General features: G+C 42.3%; 1 protein-coding gene across 1 annotated transcript; it reads right to left on the bottom strand.

Annotated features, from left to right (window-relative positions):
- Window positions 1–5895: 5895 nt before the first annotated feature.
- On the bottom strand, window positions 5896–17589 carry Igll5 (immunoglobulin lambda like polypeptide 5). Its single transcript, XM_050122889.1, has 3 exons — window positions 17396–17589; window positions 7509–7624; window positions 5896–6218 (listed from the first exon to the last, which is right to left on the bottom strand). Exons 1-3 carry the CDS (start codon window positions 17587–17589, stop codon window positions 5896–5898), a joined length of 633 nt encoding a protein of 210 aa, XP_049978846.1.
- Window positions 17590–17820: the final 231 nt, after the last annotated feature.

Genomic DNA, 17820 nt, shown 5'->3' with positions numbered 1-17820 from the left:
GGGGAAGAGGGCCTGGCCACTTGCGAGCCTCAATGGGTTTACATTCACATCAAAAAGATCACTCACCATGATCAAGTGGGCTTCATCCCAGAGATTCAAAGAAAAAACCTACATGATCATCTCATTAAATTCAAAAAGCATTTAATAAAAATCAAACATCCTTTTATGATAAAAAAAAAAGTCCTGGAGTGACTAAAAATACAAAGCATATATCTGAACATAATAAAGGTAATATACACCAATCCTACTGCCAACATCATCCTAAATGGGCAAAAATTAAAAAGAATTTCCATTAAAATCAGGAATAAGACAAGTCTATCTACTCTCTCCATATCTATTCAATATAGTACTTGAAGTTGTAACTAGTGCAATAAAACAACTAAAGGAGATAAAGGGGCTACAGATTGGAGAAGAAGAAGTCAAAATATCATTATTTGCAGATGATATGATGGTATACATAAGAAACCTCAAAAATTCTACCAGGAAACTCCTACAGCTGATAAACACCTTCAGTAATGTAGCGGTTACAAGATTAACTCAAAAAATCAGTATCCCTCCTATATACAAATGACAAAAAGACTGAGAAAGAAATCAGGGAAACAACACCCTTCACAGCAGCCACAAATAATATAAAATATCTTGGTGTAGATCTAACCAAGCAAGTGAAAAACCTGTATAATAACAACTTTAAGTATTTGAAGAAAAAAATAGAAGATAGAAAGTTCTCCCATGCTCATGGATTGGTAGATTAACATTTTCTGTTACACAGAGAAACCCTGTCTCAAAAAAATGGCCATCTTACCAAAAGCAATACACAGATTTAGTGCAATCCCCATCAAAATTCCAACACCATTCTTTACAGACCTTGAAAGCACAACTTTCAATTTCATAAACAAAAAAACCCAAGATAGTTAAAATAATCCTGATCAATAAAAGACTTTCCATAGATATCACCATCCCTCATTTCAAGCTCTAACAGAGCTATAGCAATAAAAACCACATGGTATAGACATAAAAACAGACACTTTGACCAGTGGAATCAAATCAAAGACCCAGACATAAATCTTCATACCTCAGGATAAAGAAATCAGACATGCATAATGGAAAAAAAAGAAAACATCTTCAACAAATGGTGATGGTCTAACTGGATTTTGCATGTAGAAAATTGCAAATAGATCCATATTTATCACCCTGCACAAAACTTAAGTCCAGCCGGGTGGTAGTGGTGCATGCCTTTAATCACAGCAGTTGGGCAAAAGGCAGATCTCTGTGAGTTTGAGGCCAACCTGGTCTACAAAGAGAGCTTCAGAACAGCCAGGGCTGTTACACGGAGAAATCCTGTCTCCAAAAAAAAAAAAACANAAAAAAAAAAAAAAAAAAAAAAAAAAAAAAAACAAAAAACAAAAAAAAAAAAAAAACAAACCTCAAGTCCAAGTGGATCAAGGACATCGACATAAAACCAGACACACTGAACCTGATAGAAGAGAAAGTAGGGAATCACCTTGGCACAGGAGAAAATTTTCTGAACAGAACACCATCGTGCAGGCATTGAGATCAGCCATTAATAAATGGGACCTCATGAGCCTGAAAAGTTTCTGTAAGGCAAAAGACACAGGCACTATACCAAAATGGCAGCCTATAGAATAGGAAAAGATTTTCACCAACTCCACATCTGATAGGGGGCTAATATTCAAAATATATAAATAACTCAAGAAACTAGGCATCAACAAACCAAATAATCCAATTAAAAAGTGGGGTACAGATCTAAATAGAGAACTTTCAATAGAGGAATCGCAAATGGCCAAGAGACATTTAAAGAAATGCTCAACATCCTTAGCCATCAGGGAAATGTAAATCAAAATTACTTTAAGAGTCCATCTTACACCTGTCAGAATGACTAAGATCCAAAACACAAATGACAGCTCATGCTGGTGAGGATGTGGAACAAGAACACTCCTCCATTTCTAGTGAGATTGCAAATTTTTACAGCCACTATGGAAATTAATAGGATGGTTCCTCTAAAAATTGGAAATCAATCTACCTCAAGACCCCAAAAGAAGTTCCATCCTACCACAAGGACACTTGCTCAACTATATTCAAAGTGATTTTATTCATAACAGTCAAAATCCGGAAACAACTAGATATCTCTCAGCTGAAATGGGTAAGGAAAATGTAGTACATATACACAATGGAGTGTTACTAAGATATTTTTTAAAAATTACATCATGAACTTTGCAGGTAAATGGATGGAACTAGAAAAACTAATCCTGAGTGAGGTAACCCAGACCCAGAAAGACAAACATAATATATATTCTCTTATAAGTGCTTATATGATGTAAGTAAAGAACAATCATACCACAATCCACACACCCAGAGAGGCTCAGTAACAAGAAGGACAGGGATGCATAGCTCTTCCTGAGAAGGGAAATAGAATAGATTTTGCAGTGAACTGGGAGCAGATGGGGATAGGATTAGGTGGGGGAGAGAGGGAGAGAATACAGGGAGAGGTGACTGAAATTGGGGGTCATTTGGAGGGTGATGTGGAAACCTAGTGCAGTAGAAACTCCCAGAATTCTGTGAGGGTGACCCTAGCAAGAACTCCTGGCAATGGGGGATATGGAGCCTGAACTGCCCATCTTCTGTAACCAAGCAACTTCCAGTGGTGAGACTGAGACACCAACCTAGCCACAAAATCCTCAACCTACAAAAGTCTAGCCTGCAAGATGTGCTGGGCAGTGGTGACTCAGAGCTTGTGGGAGTACAAACCAATGACTGGTCCAACTTGAGACCCAAGCCATGAGAGGGAGCCCATGTCCAACACTGCCTGAATGGCCAGGAACCAGAAGCTGGATGGTTCAGAGACCTAGGACAGATCCATGCCTAGCCCCCGTTGTCATCAGAAAGGCTTCTTCTGAAAGCTGATGGGAACAGATTCAAAGACCGACAGCCAAACATAAGGCAGAGCATGGGGAACCCTGGGAAAGAAGGTGAGGAAGGATTGTAGGAGCCAGAGGGGTCAAAGACACCTGAACAACACAGCCCACAAAATCAACTAAGCAGGGCTTATAGGGACTCACAGAGACTAAAGTAGCAATCGCAGAGCCTGCTTGGGTCTATACTATGTCCCCTACATATATGTGGTGATTGTTTGGCTTGGGGTTCTTGTGGGACTCCTAACAGTGGGAGTCGGGGTGTCTCTGACACACTGTTCTTAGGACACTGCTCCTCCTAATGGGTTGCCTTGTCCAGTTGATATAAGGGTTTTATTGCATCTTGTAATGTCATATTTGGTTGATACCCCTGGGAGACCTTCTTTCTGAAGGGAAATGGAGGCGGGTGGATGTGGGGGAGGGGACTAGGAGGAATGGACAAAAGAGAAGCTGCAAACGGGATGTATTTTATGAGAGAAGAATAAATAAAAGCAAAAAAGAAGAGACCATCATAAATGAGGCAGAATCTTCTGAGAAGTGTTTCCTCAGGGTGAGCACACAGAAGCTGTGATCTAGACAGGGCCAAGGCTCTGTCTTGTGCAGACAGGCAAACCTGGTAATGAGTTTTTCAGGTAGTGCTTACTGGTCATTGAGGCATGAAGGAGTCGTGGAGAATTGCTGAGTCTTGGCACTGGGAGAAGTGGGGAGAACACTTGGTAAATGTGTAGCCTAACGTAGAACCATCAAAACAGAGGGGTGCTGGAGAGACATTTACACTTGGCATCATGTAGCAGATCAGAGTCCCTGAAGATGGCCCAGGAGAGACTGCCAGTCAAAGGGCAGCCCAGTCTCAGCAGGAGACTGCAGCATTTTGGAGGCACCAATACATTGAACGAACCACCAAGAATAGCAGCATCTGTGTGCAGAAGCTGGCTTGAGCCTCTGATACCGGCTACCTGTGCAAGTCAAGCCCTTTGAGATTTAAGGTCCCAAAGGCCTGCCATTGATCTTTACGATGTTTGGCTTTGGTTTTGCTTTGATATGATTGTGACAGTACCTGGTTCTTCCCTCTTAGAGTAAGAAAGTACTTAGCTTTCATTTTATTTTTATTTTACAGGAGCCCATAGTTAAGAGGCTTTGGAATTTTATAGATATTTGGAATTTCAGAGACTTTGGATATTTTAAAGAAACTGAATTTTTAAAATATTTAAAATTTGAAGAACTATGGGACCCTTAAAAGTTGGAAGTTTACATTGTGATATTGATATTAATATCAAATCTTAGAGACAACAAAAAGGGAAACATTATGGTTGGACAGTGGGGTATTGCCGTGTCAAGTTGACATGGGATCTATTGTGCTCATTAGCTTCCTGTCAACTTGACACAAGCAAGAGTCATTTGGAGATGGGGAGCCGCGGCTGAGAAAACGGCCCCACCAGACTGAGCTGTAGACAAGCCTATGCTGCATTTTCCTGATTGATGATTGCTGTAGAGTGGATGGTGTCACCACTGGGCAGGTTCCTGTGTGCTAAAAGAAGCAGGCTGAGCAAGCCATGAAGAGGAAGGTAGTAAGCAACCCTGTCCTCTGCTTTACTTCTTGCCTTGAGTCGCTGCCTTGACTCCTCTGAGTGATGGACTGCACACTGTAAGCTGAAATAACCCTGTCCTCCAGAAGTTGTATTTGGTCATAATCTTTTACCATAGCAATAGAAGCCCTAACAAAGACAGAATCCAACAACATGCATGGATCAGATAATTCACCACCTGGGAAAGTAAGTCATTAAAGGAAGATGGCAGGAAATACCAGTTAAAGGAGCCAAAGGAGAATTTGGTGAGGGACCTCATAGGTCAACCGTCTGAGAAAGCTCAAAGTCCCTGGATGCAGGAGCTGGCCAACAGAGCCAAGACAGACAGTGTACCTTAAGATGCTGCAGTGTGAATTAGGCCAGTAAAAAAGGAGAAGGGTTGGAACAGGTCACTCCCCCAGTGCCAGTGACCTTGCCTATAACAGTGTGTAGAAATTTCCTCTAAATTGAAACACTTGTGTACTAGACAGAGGACTCTTAAGACTTAGAAAGTAGGGGTGGAGAAAAAATTGTCTTTGATTATGCTCCAATCCCAGTTCTGATTGTGACTCAGATGTGATCTGGGCCACTTCCTAATGTCTCTAAGCCTTGATCCCCCTCAGACTAGAGATAGAAGGACGGTATCTCAGGAGGTCCTAGTTCCATCCTGGAGGGAGGCAGGAGTAAGGAAAGGGCTACATTGGAAGGAGAAAGAAAACACAGGGGAGGGAACATAGACCGAAATCCTGAAAACCACACTTGTGAGTGTCTGTTCTCCAACACAAGCAACTGCCATCTTGGGGCATTCAGCCACACCCCTGCAAAAACCATCCAGTTGGGATTGCTGATGGTTTACACCCCCCAAATGGAGGGGTGGAGGGGGCATGAGACTCTCACCTGAGTATTGCACTCTTTGTCATGGCCTGTTGAGTACAACTCTTCCTTAATTGGTGAGGACTATGGAAAAGCCCTTGTCCCTTCTGGGAAAGGTTTTTCAGGTACACTCTGTGAGGAGGGAGGGGCACCCATACCCCTGTAAGTAACCCCTCACCTAGGCTCTGTAAGGGAACAAAGGGTAAACTTTGGTGGAATCATGCCTTGGTTTATTGTTGGGACCTTAGAAGGAGGGAATATGTTGCTTATGTCTCCCCAGGAAGGACTTTAGCAATAACACTGTTTCCCAGATAATGTGCAGGTTGTGGGCTCTCGCTGGGTGAGTTTCCCACTGGGCTCCAGAACTCCCCAACTCTGAAGTTCTTGGGCATGCCAGTGAAATATGACATGGGGACAATGAGATAGAGAACAAGGTATTTATTGAGTATTGGGCACAGGAGGGGAGGGGACAAAATAGACCTTTATTCTGGCACTTCAGATCCAGGCCCCTGAGGGAGGATCATGGTCTAGGAACATTGAACAGGTGACACACTCTTCTCCACAGTGTTCCCTTCATGGATGACCTGGCAGCTGTATCTGCTGTGAGGTGTCCACTGGTCAGAGGTCAGTGTCAGGTAGCTGCTGGCCATGTACTTGTTGTTAATCTGCTTGGAAGGCTGGGTTGTCTCTATACCCTGCGTGACAGGGATTCCATCTACTTTCCAGTTCACCGTCAAAGTACCTGGGTAGAATTCGCTCACCAGACACACCAGTGTGGCCTTGCTGATGGCCTGGAGATCCTTCAGGGAAGGCAGGAACAGCGTGACCAAGGGGTCAGACTTGGGCTGACCTGTGCAGATAGAGAAGGGGATGAGAGATGTCCCAGGAGAGCCCAAGTGACAGAGAAGCACCCTTCTCCTGTCAGGAGCTCTGTGACCATTCATGATACCATCAAGAGTTCTATCCTGGGGCCCTGCTTCCTTATTCTTTTCCATCCACTCAAGTCCCCTAGAGAGCAGACAGCCTGGTACCGTATTAGGTACCCAGCTCCAGCCCCTTGCAATCTCAGCTTCCCCACTGGGCCCGATGCTGACTCTGCTCCTCTCTCCCAGTAGCTAGAGTCTGAATTGGGACCTAACACTGACTTCCTGTACATCCGTCCACTCTGATTCAGCCCCGCCACCTCCTTTACTTCTCCAGTACTCACAGCCTCCCTTATGAACTGGAATACTCTTTTATTCTGGGAGCTTGGTCCTGGGGAGTAGATCTTGAGGTGTGCCTGCTGTCTAAGAGCTCTGGGGCCTGGGCTCCAGACTCCATTCAGATGTCTCACCAAAGATTAGATTCTGTCCAGAAAAACCCTAGGAACTGACATTTTGTGCACAGTGGTTACCTAATTACAGGACCCTGCATTGGCTGTGTTCCTGGGGCTCCATCTCCCAGACTATGATGATAGCAACCCCCTGAGCACCCCAGAAGTCTCTGGTGACTCCTGATTTCATTTGGCATCATTTGCTCCCTCCTTCCTCATCTAAGTCTAAGGATAACTGAGGAAGAAGGACAAGAGAAACACTTCGCCAAGTCAGCGACCAGGCCCCAAGCCTGAGAGAGCCCAGGAGCAATTGACAGTCTACATTCTTTTTCCTAGTAAGCATCCTGGCAGGACCAGGTTCTAGTTATCTTGTCACCCTGAGCCTTTGTGTGTCCCTGTGACCTTGTAGGCCAGCCAAAAATTAAAGACCTGCATCCTAGACTGAGCCAGATCCCTCTCCCAGCCTCTGCGGTTTTCCGCCTGGAGTTACCTTAGCTCTAAAGGCTGGGTTCATGGCACTAGCCAGATAGATGGTCACACTCTGTGGCCTTCTCAATTTGGATACACATCTGGGCCTCAGTTCAGATGCTGGGGTCTAGCGGTCTTTAAGACCTGAAAACCCAGCCTTTGAATCCTGTTGGGGATCTATCTCAAAAGAGTAGATGAAGTTATTGGGATCCTTCCTGTGGGTTACCCTAAGACTGCTGCCTCTTCCTCACCCACAGAAAACAGTACACGTCAGAGTAAGGCTAGGGAAGGCAGATGGGAAGAACTCCCTCGAGGGAAAGCAGACTTTTCTGAGACAGTCAGATCATGAGAGCCGCTTACCTAGGACTGTAAGCTGGGTGCCACCACCAAAGACCAACGTTGACTGGGGCTCAGATGAAAACCCACGGTGCCAGCACCTGGGGCCTGTGCCCCGTTGGATGGTCTGGAACAGGAACCTGTTGGGCAAGACAGGCACATGGGTCACAGTAAATGAACTATGTCCTTGGCAGAAAGTAGATGAACAGTAAGTATCCCACAAATCTTGCTATCCCATCTGCCACATCCATCTCTGAATTTTTTGGTGCTGATAGCAACACCAGGCTCAGAAGATGCTCAAAAAAATTTCTGGGTGGTGTATCTTCACTGGTGGAAATGGTGGAACCAATAAGTTCTCTGTGTGTGTGTGTGTACATGCTCGTGTGCACGTATTTTGTTTGTGTTTTAACAAATAAAGCTTGCCTGAAAATCACAGTGCCGAACTAAGCCAATAGAGGCCAGGCAGTGGTGGCACACGCCTTTAATCCCAGGACTCAGGAAACAGAAGCAGATGGATCTCTGTTAATTCAAGGCCACCCTGGGTTACACAAAATTGATTCAGTTTTTTTAAAAAGAGAAACAGAGCTCACACAAAGGTGATCCCAGCATTTGGGATCTCCCGCCTTTAATCCCAGCACTAGGGAGTTGATTATAGGAGTGATACGCTCAGCGGAGAGAGGGATAAAAGGCAGGAGGAGACAGGAGCTCAAGGCACTCTAAGCATGCAGTCTGAGGATTCATAGAGATAGGATCGCCCCTTCAGTCTGAGTATTCGGGAAAAATAAAAAGTGGCTGGCTACACTGCTACTCTGATCCTTCAGCCTTCACCCCCTAATATCTGACACTGGGTTTTATTTACTAAGACCAATTAGAATTTGTGCTACACACTCATGTGTCTTTTTACAGTGTCTGAGTCTCTTCCATACCGGTTTCTGGTGAACTAAGCCAAACCAGGACCCAATCACACTGCCCTGTGGGGATTCCAATGCTTTTAATTTCTGTCATGAGGCCTTCAGGTGGCTTGAAAGAAAATGGCCCCCAAAGGGAGCAGCACTAATGGGAGGTGTGGCCTGGTCAGAGAGGTGTGGTCTTGGAGGAAGTGCATCACTGTGGAGGCAGGCTTTGAGGTCTCATATATTCTCAAGACACACCCAGTGAGACAGAGCACTTCTTTTTGCCTGCAAGCCACTCAGCTATCTCCTTGTCCACCTGCAAACACCATGTCGCACCATGATGATAATAAACTAAACCTCTGAAACTGTAAGCCGCCCTAATTAAATGTTTTCCCTTCATAAGAAATGCTGTGGTCATGGTGTCTCTTCACAACAATAGAAACCCTAAGACAGAAATTGTTACCAGGAACTGTACCAGCTGTGACAAGCCTGACCTGACTTCTGCTTGAAGGAATATGGACCTTGAAACTTTGGATTAGAAAAACAGTTGAACACTTTTAATGCTGATTAAATGGGCCACACTAGTAGGAGCATGGAAGACAGTGCTGTTGAGTGTGATTAGAACTGTGGGGCCTGACTCAAGAGGCTACAGAGGAGAAAAATATTAGTATGTAACCTAGAGACTGGTTTGTGATATTTTGGTGAAGAATGTGGCTGCTTTTTGCCCTTGTCCAAAAAGTCTGCCTGAGGCTAATGTGAAGAATTTTTGGATTAATTTCATTGGCAGAGGAAATCCCCAAACAACCTAGTATTGACTCTGTTGTGTGGTTATTAGTGTTAACTCTGATGAAGATTTGTAAAGAAAAGGAGCAAGCTGAGCAAATAAAATACAAAATGTACAGATTGAAAAATGGGTACCAGGAAGTTAAACCCTATGTTTAAGGAAAATAAAAAGATTAAGAAATAGAATAAAGGAAGTGGTGACCTCAGGGCAAGAACAAAAAAAAAAAAAAAAAAGAGCCCACGTGCCCAGGCTAGGATATGAGTGTCTTTCCTGATCACAGGTGTCTTGAATGAAATGCCATGGAGCCACCAGAGGGGAAAGACACAAGCTGCCAGCTGGAACCTTGCTGGTAGGCCACGAGCCTTGTGATGAAATATAAAATAATGAAAATTGGTTAAATTAAGATGTAAGAGCTAGCCAATAAGAAGCCAGAGCTAATAAACCAAGCAGTGACTTAATTAATACAGTTTCTGTGTGGTTATTTCAGGTCCAAGTGGCTGGGAACAAACAAGAGGCCTCCTACAACAAATTGGTGCACCAACGTGGTCAGCTATATCTATGTGAAATCTGAGAAAGCTTAAAAAGGAATAAAAAAAAACAGAGTTAAGTGTGGTTTGGTAGTGGCATTTTCTCAGGTGGGTTCTGTTTGCTAGAAGCAAGCAGAGGCATGATTCCTTTAAGGAAAAAATGCATGGTTTTGAAACAATGGCTTTCTGGGCCAAATGGCTCTGACTCTTTTAGGAGGTCTGGCTACAGAGCAGTTAAATGGGTTCTGTGAGCAGAGTGCGACAACTTGCTTAATGGCAACATAGACCCATTGTGTGCCTAAAAATGGGCAATGTACATGGCTTTCAGGGACAGCGAACAGCTCCGCCATGTCTGACTAGAGATAGCAAGCAGGTGGTGCTGTGTTGGCCCTAGCCATGCCTGCTTAGCAATTTACCAAAAGGCACTTCTGGTCTGAAAATAATTACAGATACACAATAGGACAGATTCAGACATAAAAGACCTCTAAACAAGACACAATGTGTTTTAAAAATGTACATAGGCTTGGGAGAGAAAAGAAAAGGTATAAAAAAAACATTAAATGCAATATAAAAAGTACAGACAGTCATAGAATAAAGGAATAAAGACAATAAAATAAATATTAAACTTGTAGAACAAGTAATAGAGTAAGAAAAATTAGCCACATAAAGATGGAATATATGCAGAGAGTCTGTATTATGTATATTACTGTGTTTTCTTTGAATTGTTTGACTGTGAAGGAGCTAAGTACAGAGAGACATTTTGTTGTATGGGCTGCTAAACTAAACCAACATATATGTTTTAGAGGTATCTTGATCTCAGAATTTGGGTCTAAGGATTTGTTGCTTTGGAAAAGAGGTTCTTCTTTTATTTCCACAGAGGATAAGAACCTGTGGATTCATTCCAGGCTAATGTGGTTTGATGAACCAAGAGCCCCCAAAAGGTCACTGTGAACATCCCCAAAAATGATTTCATCCAACAAAAAGTAGGAAGAAGTTTGGAGAGAACTGAAATCATCCCCTAAATGATTGTTTGTAAATGTTTGTTTACATTTAAAGAGGGATATGCTATAGAGATTTGCATTGGTGTGAATCTTGGTTTATTGATACAAGTTTAAGGTCAATTTTGTTATATGTATATTTCTGTTCTTGATTAAGGTATTGTGTTTGTGCAGCTCATTTTAAAATGTAATATAAATTAAGAAATAAAGGTTAATAGTCATCTATAATAGTCAAGCTTGTAGTCTTGTTAGCTAGACTTTCTATATGTACAGAGGTATATTTCAGATGGATAGTTATTCTTTAAACCTCTAAAAGACTATAAAATATGGCATTTAAAATGTTTTAAGAACTTAGGACTTTTCATGACAATGAGACATATATGCTCCTGACAGCACCAATTACTTCAAGAGAAAGATGGGCATTGAAGAGACTCCTTATGGAGTTTGCTAGCCATTTGGGCGAGAAACTGCTCTTGTCTGGACTGCTTGATGCTATGCTATATGAACTGGACAGGCAGGACCCACAGAGAAATGACTGCTGAACTTGCCTAAAATGAGACAATCCTTCAAGGTTCCTGCTTCATGAAAGAGTCTGTCAGACATTCTACAGAACACAGAAGAAAGTGACTGACAAACTACCAATATAGGAGAAACTGTCTTTGAAATTTCCTGTTTCATGGAAAAGCCTGCTGGATACTATGGGCCTATGCTGGATAATATAGGCTGAAGACTAGATGCCCCAACAGTACAAAAGAACTTTGGGAAGGGGGGGGGCCTGGAGATATGGCTCAGTGGTTAAGAGCATTGCCTGCTCTTCCAAAGGTCTTGAGTTCAATTCCCAGCAACCACATGGTGGCTCACAACCATCTGGAATGAGTTCTGGTGCCCTCTTCTGGCCTGTAAACATACACACAGACAGAATATTGTATATATAATAAATAAATAAATATTTTTAAAAAAAAATAACTTTGGGTGACTGTCCAGGAGGTGAGATGTCTCTGTCAATTCTAGAGTTTTAGAAGTTGTTTACAATGTACTTCCTGTTTGCTTGGGTAATATTATATCCTTCTGGTGTCTTTGATGGAGTTGAAGAAAATACAGTTATAATTATGGTTTTCATTAGTTATGATAAAAGATAAGGTAGATATAAATATTGTAACTGTAATTCTTGTTTGACAACCGTTTTGTTATATATAATTTTTCTGTGTTAAAGTTAAAAACCTTCCTTTTTATTTAAACAAAATTCCCCCTCTGTATGCTATAAATACCATTGGTTAATAAAGAAACTGCTTTGAGTCTATAGCAAAGCAGGGAAGAATATAGGTAGATAGGGAAAACTAAATTAAATTCTGGGAGAAAAAAAGACAGAGTCAGCAGAAGCCATGTAGCGCTGCCAGAGACAGACCCCAGATGGAACTTTACCTGGTAAGCCACAGCCACGTGGAAATACACACATTAATAGAGTTAGTTTAGGATATAAGAGTTAGCCAAAAATATGCTTAAGCTATTGGCCAAACAGTATTGCAAATAATATGGTTTCTGAGTGATTATTTCAGGAGTCTGGGCAGCCAGGAAACGAACAAGCAGCCTCTTCGTACAACAAATACCCAAACTCATTGTGTCCAGATGATAATGACCCTGACTCCATGAGTTCTTTCTATCTTTGAAACAACCATGACTCTTCTTCTACCTTATAAATCACTTCTACTATTAGGAGTAGTTAAGTTTTTATGATGCGAAATAATGTTTTTGCTTAAAATTCTTATTGCTTTAAAATTATAAGAACATAAAACAATTAAGCAAATATAAATGCAAGAATTGTGGTAAGATAAATAGAGCAAGCCAGACATGGTGGCATGTGCTGGTAATACTAGTGTGTGAGATTAAGAGACAGGAGGATCAAGAGTTTGAAGTCAGTCTAGACTATGTAGGAAGACAGTGTATTTTCCCATTTACACCATCTCTACCTGCTCTGCCCAATGGTGTGGATATGCTCATACAGTTTTTCTGTACTCATTACACAATAACTTCTCATTCCCCTCCACCTGCCCCTTGTCACATTGACTGTGCCCTCGCTTTGAATCTACACTTGTGAGGTACTCTACATGAGTGGAATCACTGTTGGTCCTTTGGGGTCAGGCTTATTTCACTAAACACAATGTCTTCAAGTTTCTTCCACATTGTATATGATTTCTGAATTTTGTTCTTTATTAACTAATACAAAATGGATTTCAAATTGAATAACAATTGCAACCTACTATCGCCTACTAAAAGTCATTCAAAATTTGTTTCTAAGAAACAAAGAAAGTGATTCTTACAGCACAGCTAGGAGACATTTACTTGGCCAGAGGATGTGCTGGCTAGTAATATATCAACTTGATCCAAGCTACAGCCATTGGAGAGGAGGAAGCATCAACTGAGAAAATGCCTCCTTAAGATCTGGCTGTAGGAAAGCCTTTGAGGCATTTTCTTAATTAATTAGTGATTGATGTGGGAGGACACAGCCCATAGTGGGTGGAGCCAACCCTGAGGAGGTCGTCCTGGATTCTGCAAGAAAGAAAGCTGCTGGGTGGTGGTGGCACAAGTCTTTAATCCCAGCACTGGGGGGGGGGAGGGGGCAGAGGCAGGCAGATCTCTGTGAGTTAGAGAACAGCCTGATCTACAAGAGCTAGTTCCAGAACAGGCTCCAAAGCTACAGAGAAACCCTGTCTCAAAAAAAAAATTTGAGTCAGGGAGGAGCTGGAGTGATGGCTCAGCAGCTAAGAGTACTGCCTGCTCTTCCATAGGTCCTGAGTTCAATTCCCAGCAAATACATGGTGGCTCATGGCCATCAGTAATGAGATCTGGTGCCCTCTTCTGGCATGCAGGCACACATGCAGGCAGAACACTATATTATAATAGATCTTTTTTAAAAGGTGGGGGCTGGAGAAATGACTCTGGTTAAGAGCACTGGCTGCTCTTCCAGAGGACATGGGTTCAATTCCAAGCACCCACATGGCAGCTCACAGTTACAGCTGTCTGTAACTCCAGTTCCAGGGGACCTGATGCCTTCCCACCAATGCACATACAGTAAAGTTTAAAAAGAAATAACTGGCGAAAAAAGGCTGAGCAAGCCATAGAGAGCAAGCCAGTAAGCAGCATTCCTCTGTGGCCTCTGCACCAGCTCCTGGCTCTAGTTTCCCACTCTGTTTGAGCTCCTGCCTTGATTTCCTTTGATGATGAACTGTGATGTCGAAGCATAAGCTGAATAAACCCTTTCCTTCCCAAGTTGCTTTGGCCATTGTGTTTATCACAGAGGTGTTTGCCAGATTCTTCAGGAATGGTAACTTGTTGTGCTGTTGTGCCATACATGAATTTCAAGATGTTCATCTGTTTGCTTTGTTTGTGTGTTGAAACAGGGTCTCACACTGTATCCCTGGATGACTTGGAAATCTCTAAATAGACCAGCCTGGTTTCAAACTCACAGATATCTGCCTGCCTCTGCCTCCCAAGTGCTGGGATAAAAGGTGCGCACTACCACACCCAGTTCTATTCTTTTCTATTTATGTGAGGGAAAAAAAAAACGGTGATTGAATCTTGATAGGGGTTACATTGAGTCTAGTCACTCTGGATAGTATAAACATTCATGACTGACATGCTGGCAAAGGTGCCAAAACAGTTCAAGGTGAGAATTACCATTCAACATATGGCTCAGACAAAGGAACAGGCACTTCCCTGCCTCATACCACACACATGAGCTAAGGGGAGATCTCAGAATAAGAGCTACAACTTAAAAGGTGGGGTTATATGGAAATGAATGTGAAATCTGTTTACAAAAGAAATGGTTAGGACTCTTCCCCAAAGCTGCATACCATCAACCCTGAACATAACCATAAAGAAAAATGACAATAAATCTGGACTGGGGGATGCCGTGTCCAATTGAGGTCAATTACCGCCCTGGAACTGAAAGTTAAGTGAGCATTTGCACCGCGGAAGCTAAGGTTCCCTAAGGCCTCTTTTCTATTTTAGTGCCCCAAATACTAGAAACTAGTTTTTTTTTATATAATGAGATAGTTTTCTGTTTATTAACACATTCATCCACAATTTCCTCAAATGAAACACTTCTTTCATTGTGTGATAGACCAAATTCTGCTCTAAATTTTGAACAAATGTCCTTTCAATGAATAAAGCTTCTTGCACATAATTTGGGCAGCATTTTTCCTCAACACACTATCAGAATGGAAATTGCCTCCAACTTTTTCTTTCCTCTAGCAACCAGATCCCTTGGTTTTCATAGATATGAAAATAAGGCAATGTAAAAGGTAATTGCCTGTTCACAATTTTTATATGGAAAAATGTGTTTTTAATATGGCAAATCTCTAGGAATGAAAGTGCCAGGTACCAAAAATATATCTTTTAGATTTGTTTCTTAACCATGAAGAATAATTTCTCAGAGGCATTAAATACAAAATATATTCAATAACATTATAACCTAAAATAAGATAAATAAATATTACATGAACTGTGTTGTTCTATTACCATCCCAATAAAGAACTGCTATCAATTTGAGTCTGTCATAACTTCATTCTGATTTTTTCCTACATTTGTTACCCTCATCAGGCTGAAATCTAGCCTCTTCATAGAAAATGACAGGTCACCTTCTCCACATCTTACCAAACTATGGATCAGCAAATTCATGGCTGGCTTGTCCCTAGTTTCCAATTTTATATCCTGACAGCAGGGAATGATTACATGGTGGTTTCTAGGCTACTAAGAAAAAAATATGCTTGGGAATGTTGTCAACATAATCCCCAAGTCTGCTTTAATTGTCCATTGGAGTGGTCACAGAGATGAAATTTTTTTTAATCTTCCAGGAAAACGGCAGTAAGAGTCAGGTCAAGGAGAAATACCTAATGATGCTAAAGCATCTTGCCAAATTATCCAGCCAAGATCGCAGTGTAGTGAGGACCACAGTCTATCATCACCAGTGCTACAGTGTCCTCTGCACAATGTCCCATCTCAAGTAAAGAACAGACAGCACCATCACATGCCAGAGGAGGCTTCCAATAGGAAAGACCAGCTTTCCACATCAGCATTGAGTTTTCTCCACAGAAGAAGAACTACAGGTTTGTGTTTTTCTTGTGTCGTTTGGTTGCTTGTGTTTTAAATGTATTGGGACAAAGTCTTTCTGATGCATACCTTCAACTATAGCACCTACTATGATGCCTCCACCCTGTCACAAGTAATGATTTCCTCACCTGAAACTCTTAAATATTTCAGATTTGGGGTTTTTTTTTTGCACATATCTCTTCTATGAGGAATGAGCCCCAACTCTAAACAAAGCAGTATTTATATTTGATATACACATCATACAATAGTCTGGAAGTGTTTTTATACAGCAGTCCCAGCATGCCCACATTTTGACTATGAGGCCATCATACAACTGTCCCAGTGTGCGTATATCTTGACTATGAGACCACAATACAGCATTCCCAGTGTGCCTGCATTTTGGCCACGAGGCCATTTATGCAATTCTCCACGAGCAGAGCCAGGTTTGCACTCGTGAAGCTTGGGAGTTTGGAACATTTTTGAGTAAATATGTTCAACCTATATGAAGGGTAATTTATAATTTTGCTTTTATTTCTTCCATTTTCTTGATCATTTCTAATGTTTTTAATTATGATTTAATAAAAAATCTTAATGTTTCATTAATTTTTTCTTTGGCTATGATTGTTAAAAGTGGGAACCAATTCAGTAATCAAAGAAAAAAATATTGATAAAACAACTTGGATAAATCACAAAAGTGTCAAACTGAGCTAAAGAGTACAAGTTCAAAGGCTATATACACTGAGATTCCTCATCTTTAGAAAGAGGAAATAACCTGTGATCCCTCCACCCCCTGATGAACATCCAGTGAATCAGGCCGAACGAAAAATACACAGTGCTTCCCTCTGCAGAACTCAGCCATGGTGTAACTCAGAGCAGATCATCTTAATATCTGAGACAGGGTCTTGTACTGAACCTGGAGCCCACGGATTCGGCTAGACCAGCTGCCCAGTGAGCCACGGGGCTCCCCAAACTTCCCTGTGCTAGCATTAGCAGCAAGGCCTATCACTTCCCACTGTTTGCATGCACGCTGAGAGTCTGAACTCAGGTCCTCGTGTTTGAGGGGCAAGGTCTTCTGGACCGAGCCATCTCTGTGGCTCCAGTTTCTACTCTCCCCACCCAAGACTGCCATAATATTTAATGGACAATTTGATAATTCTCTGAGAATAAATTTCTAGAACTACAACTACTTGACAAAGATGAACACATACTGTTAATTCTAAATGAATTAAGACCGTGGGACACTAAAATGGTCTTGGGCCACGGCCTTAATCCCAGCTATTCCAAACAGTGTAGGGTAGAATATGGCAAATTCAAATCGTGCCTAGGCTACAGAGAGTAATATCAGCCTGGGCAACCTAGCAAGACTTTTTCTCAAAATAAAAAAAAAAATGGAAAGGAAAGGAAAAGGGAGAGCGGCTAAGGGTATGGTTCATTGGTAGAAAACTGACCCACCATGAACAAGGTTTAAACTTAGTTTAAACCATCATTTGCTCAGAGCCCTCCTCCCAGGCAGATCCTCTCTTCTCACACCTCTGGCCTCAAGGGCCACCTTCCTTCCTAGTCACCCATTCCAGCCTCCAGTCCATGGACCCAAACATTCACCCACAAACAAGCCCCTTACCTGCCTGGCAGGGCCCACAGACTAGGCCTGCTGCTTTTCATTGAAGCTTCAGGGCCCATAGCTCTGCTCCTTCGTGCTGAGCTTGGAGAAAGTACATGCTGAACACCACCTACTAGGCCCACCAGCAGCAACAGCAGGAGAACTTTGCACTGCCTGGGGATGGTACCCAGTGACTGTCCTGTTCTGAGTTCCATTGTCCCTAAAGTCCAAAGTTACCTCTGGCCCCACTTGCAGTGTAGGTTTCCTGGCAAAAAGGCTCACTCCTCCACTGATGGCCAGAAGCTGCTCCAGAGCAAATGGATCTGTGTAGCCAAACCCCAGGTTGGCTCTGGTTTCTGCCAGCAGCAGGCACCCTCGAGTGCCCACGGTCCTCTTCTGTGGAAGACTCTCCCAGAGGGACATCTGAAAACTACCCTGTTGCGGTT

Source organism: Alexandromys fortis, unplaced genomic scaffold (assembly GCF_014885135.2).
Source record: "Alexandromys fortis isolate MF-2015 unplaced genomic scaffold, M_Fortis_MF-2015_v1.1 scaffold_219, whole genome shotgun sequence".
NCBI classification, from domain to species: domain Eukaryota; kingdom Metazoa; phylum Chordata; class Mammalia; order Rodentia; family Cricetidae; genus Alexandromys; species Alexandromys fortis.
Note: the sequence above shows the minus strand (reverse complement) of the source record. Positions and strands in the feature narration are given on the sequence as shown.

Coding starts and splice junctions, on each gene's coding strand:
- Igll5 (XM_050122889.1), bottom strand. CDS start 17,589: ATGGAACTCAGAACAGGACAGTCACTGGGTACCATCCCCAGGCAGTGC. Junction 7,625..17,395: donor CTGTGGGCCCTGCCAGGCAG/GTAAGGGGCTTG, acceptor CTTGCCCAACAG/GTTCCTGTTCCAGACCATCC. Junction 6,219..7,508: donor CACCCAGCTTACAGTCCTAG/GTAAGCGGCTCT, acceptor CTATCTGCACAG/GTCAGCCCAAGTCTGACCCC.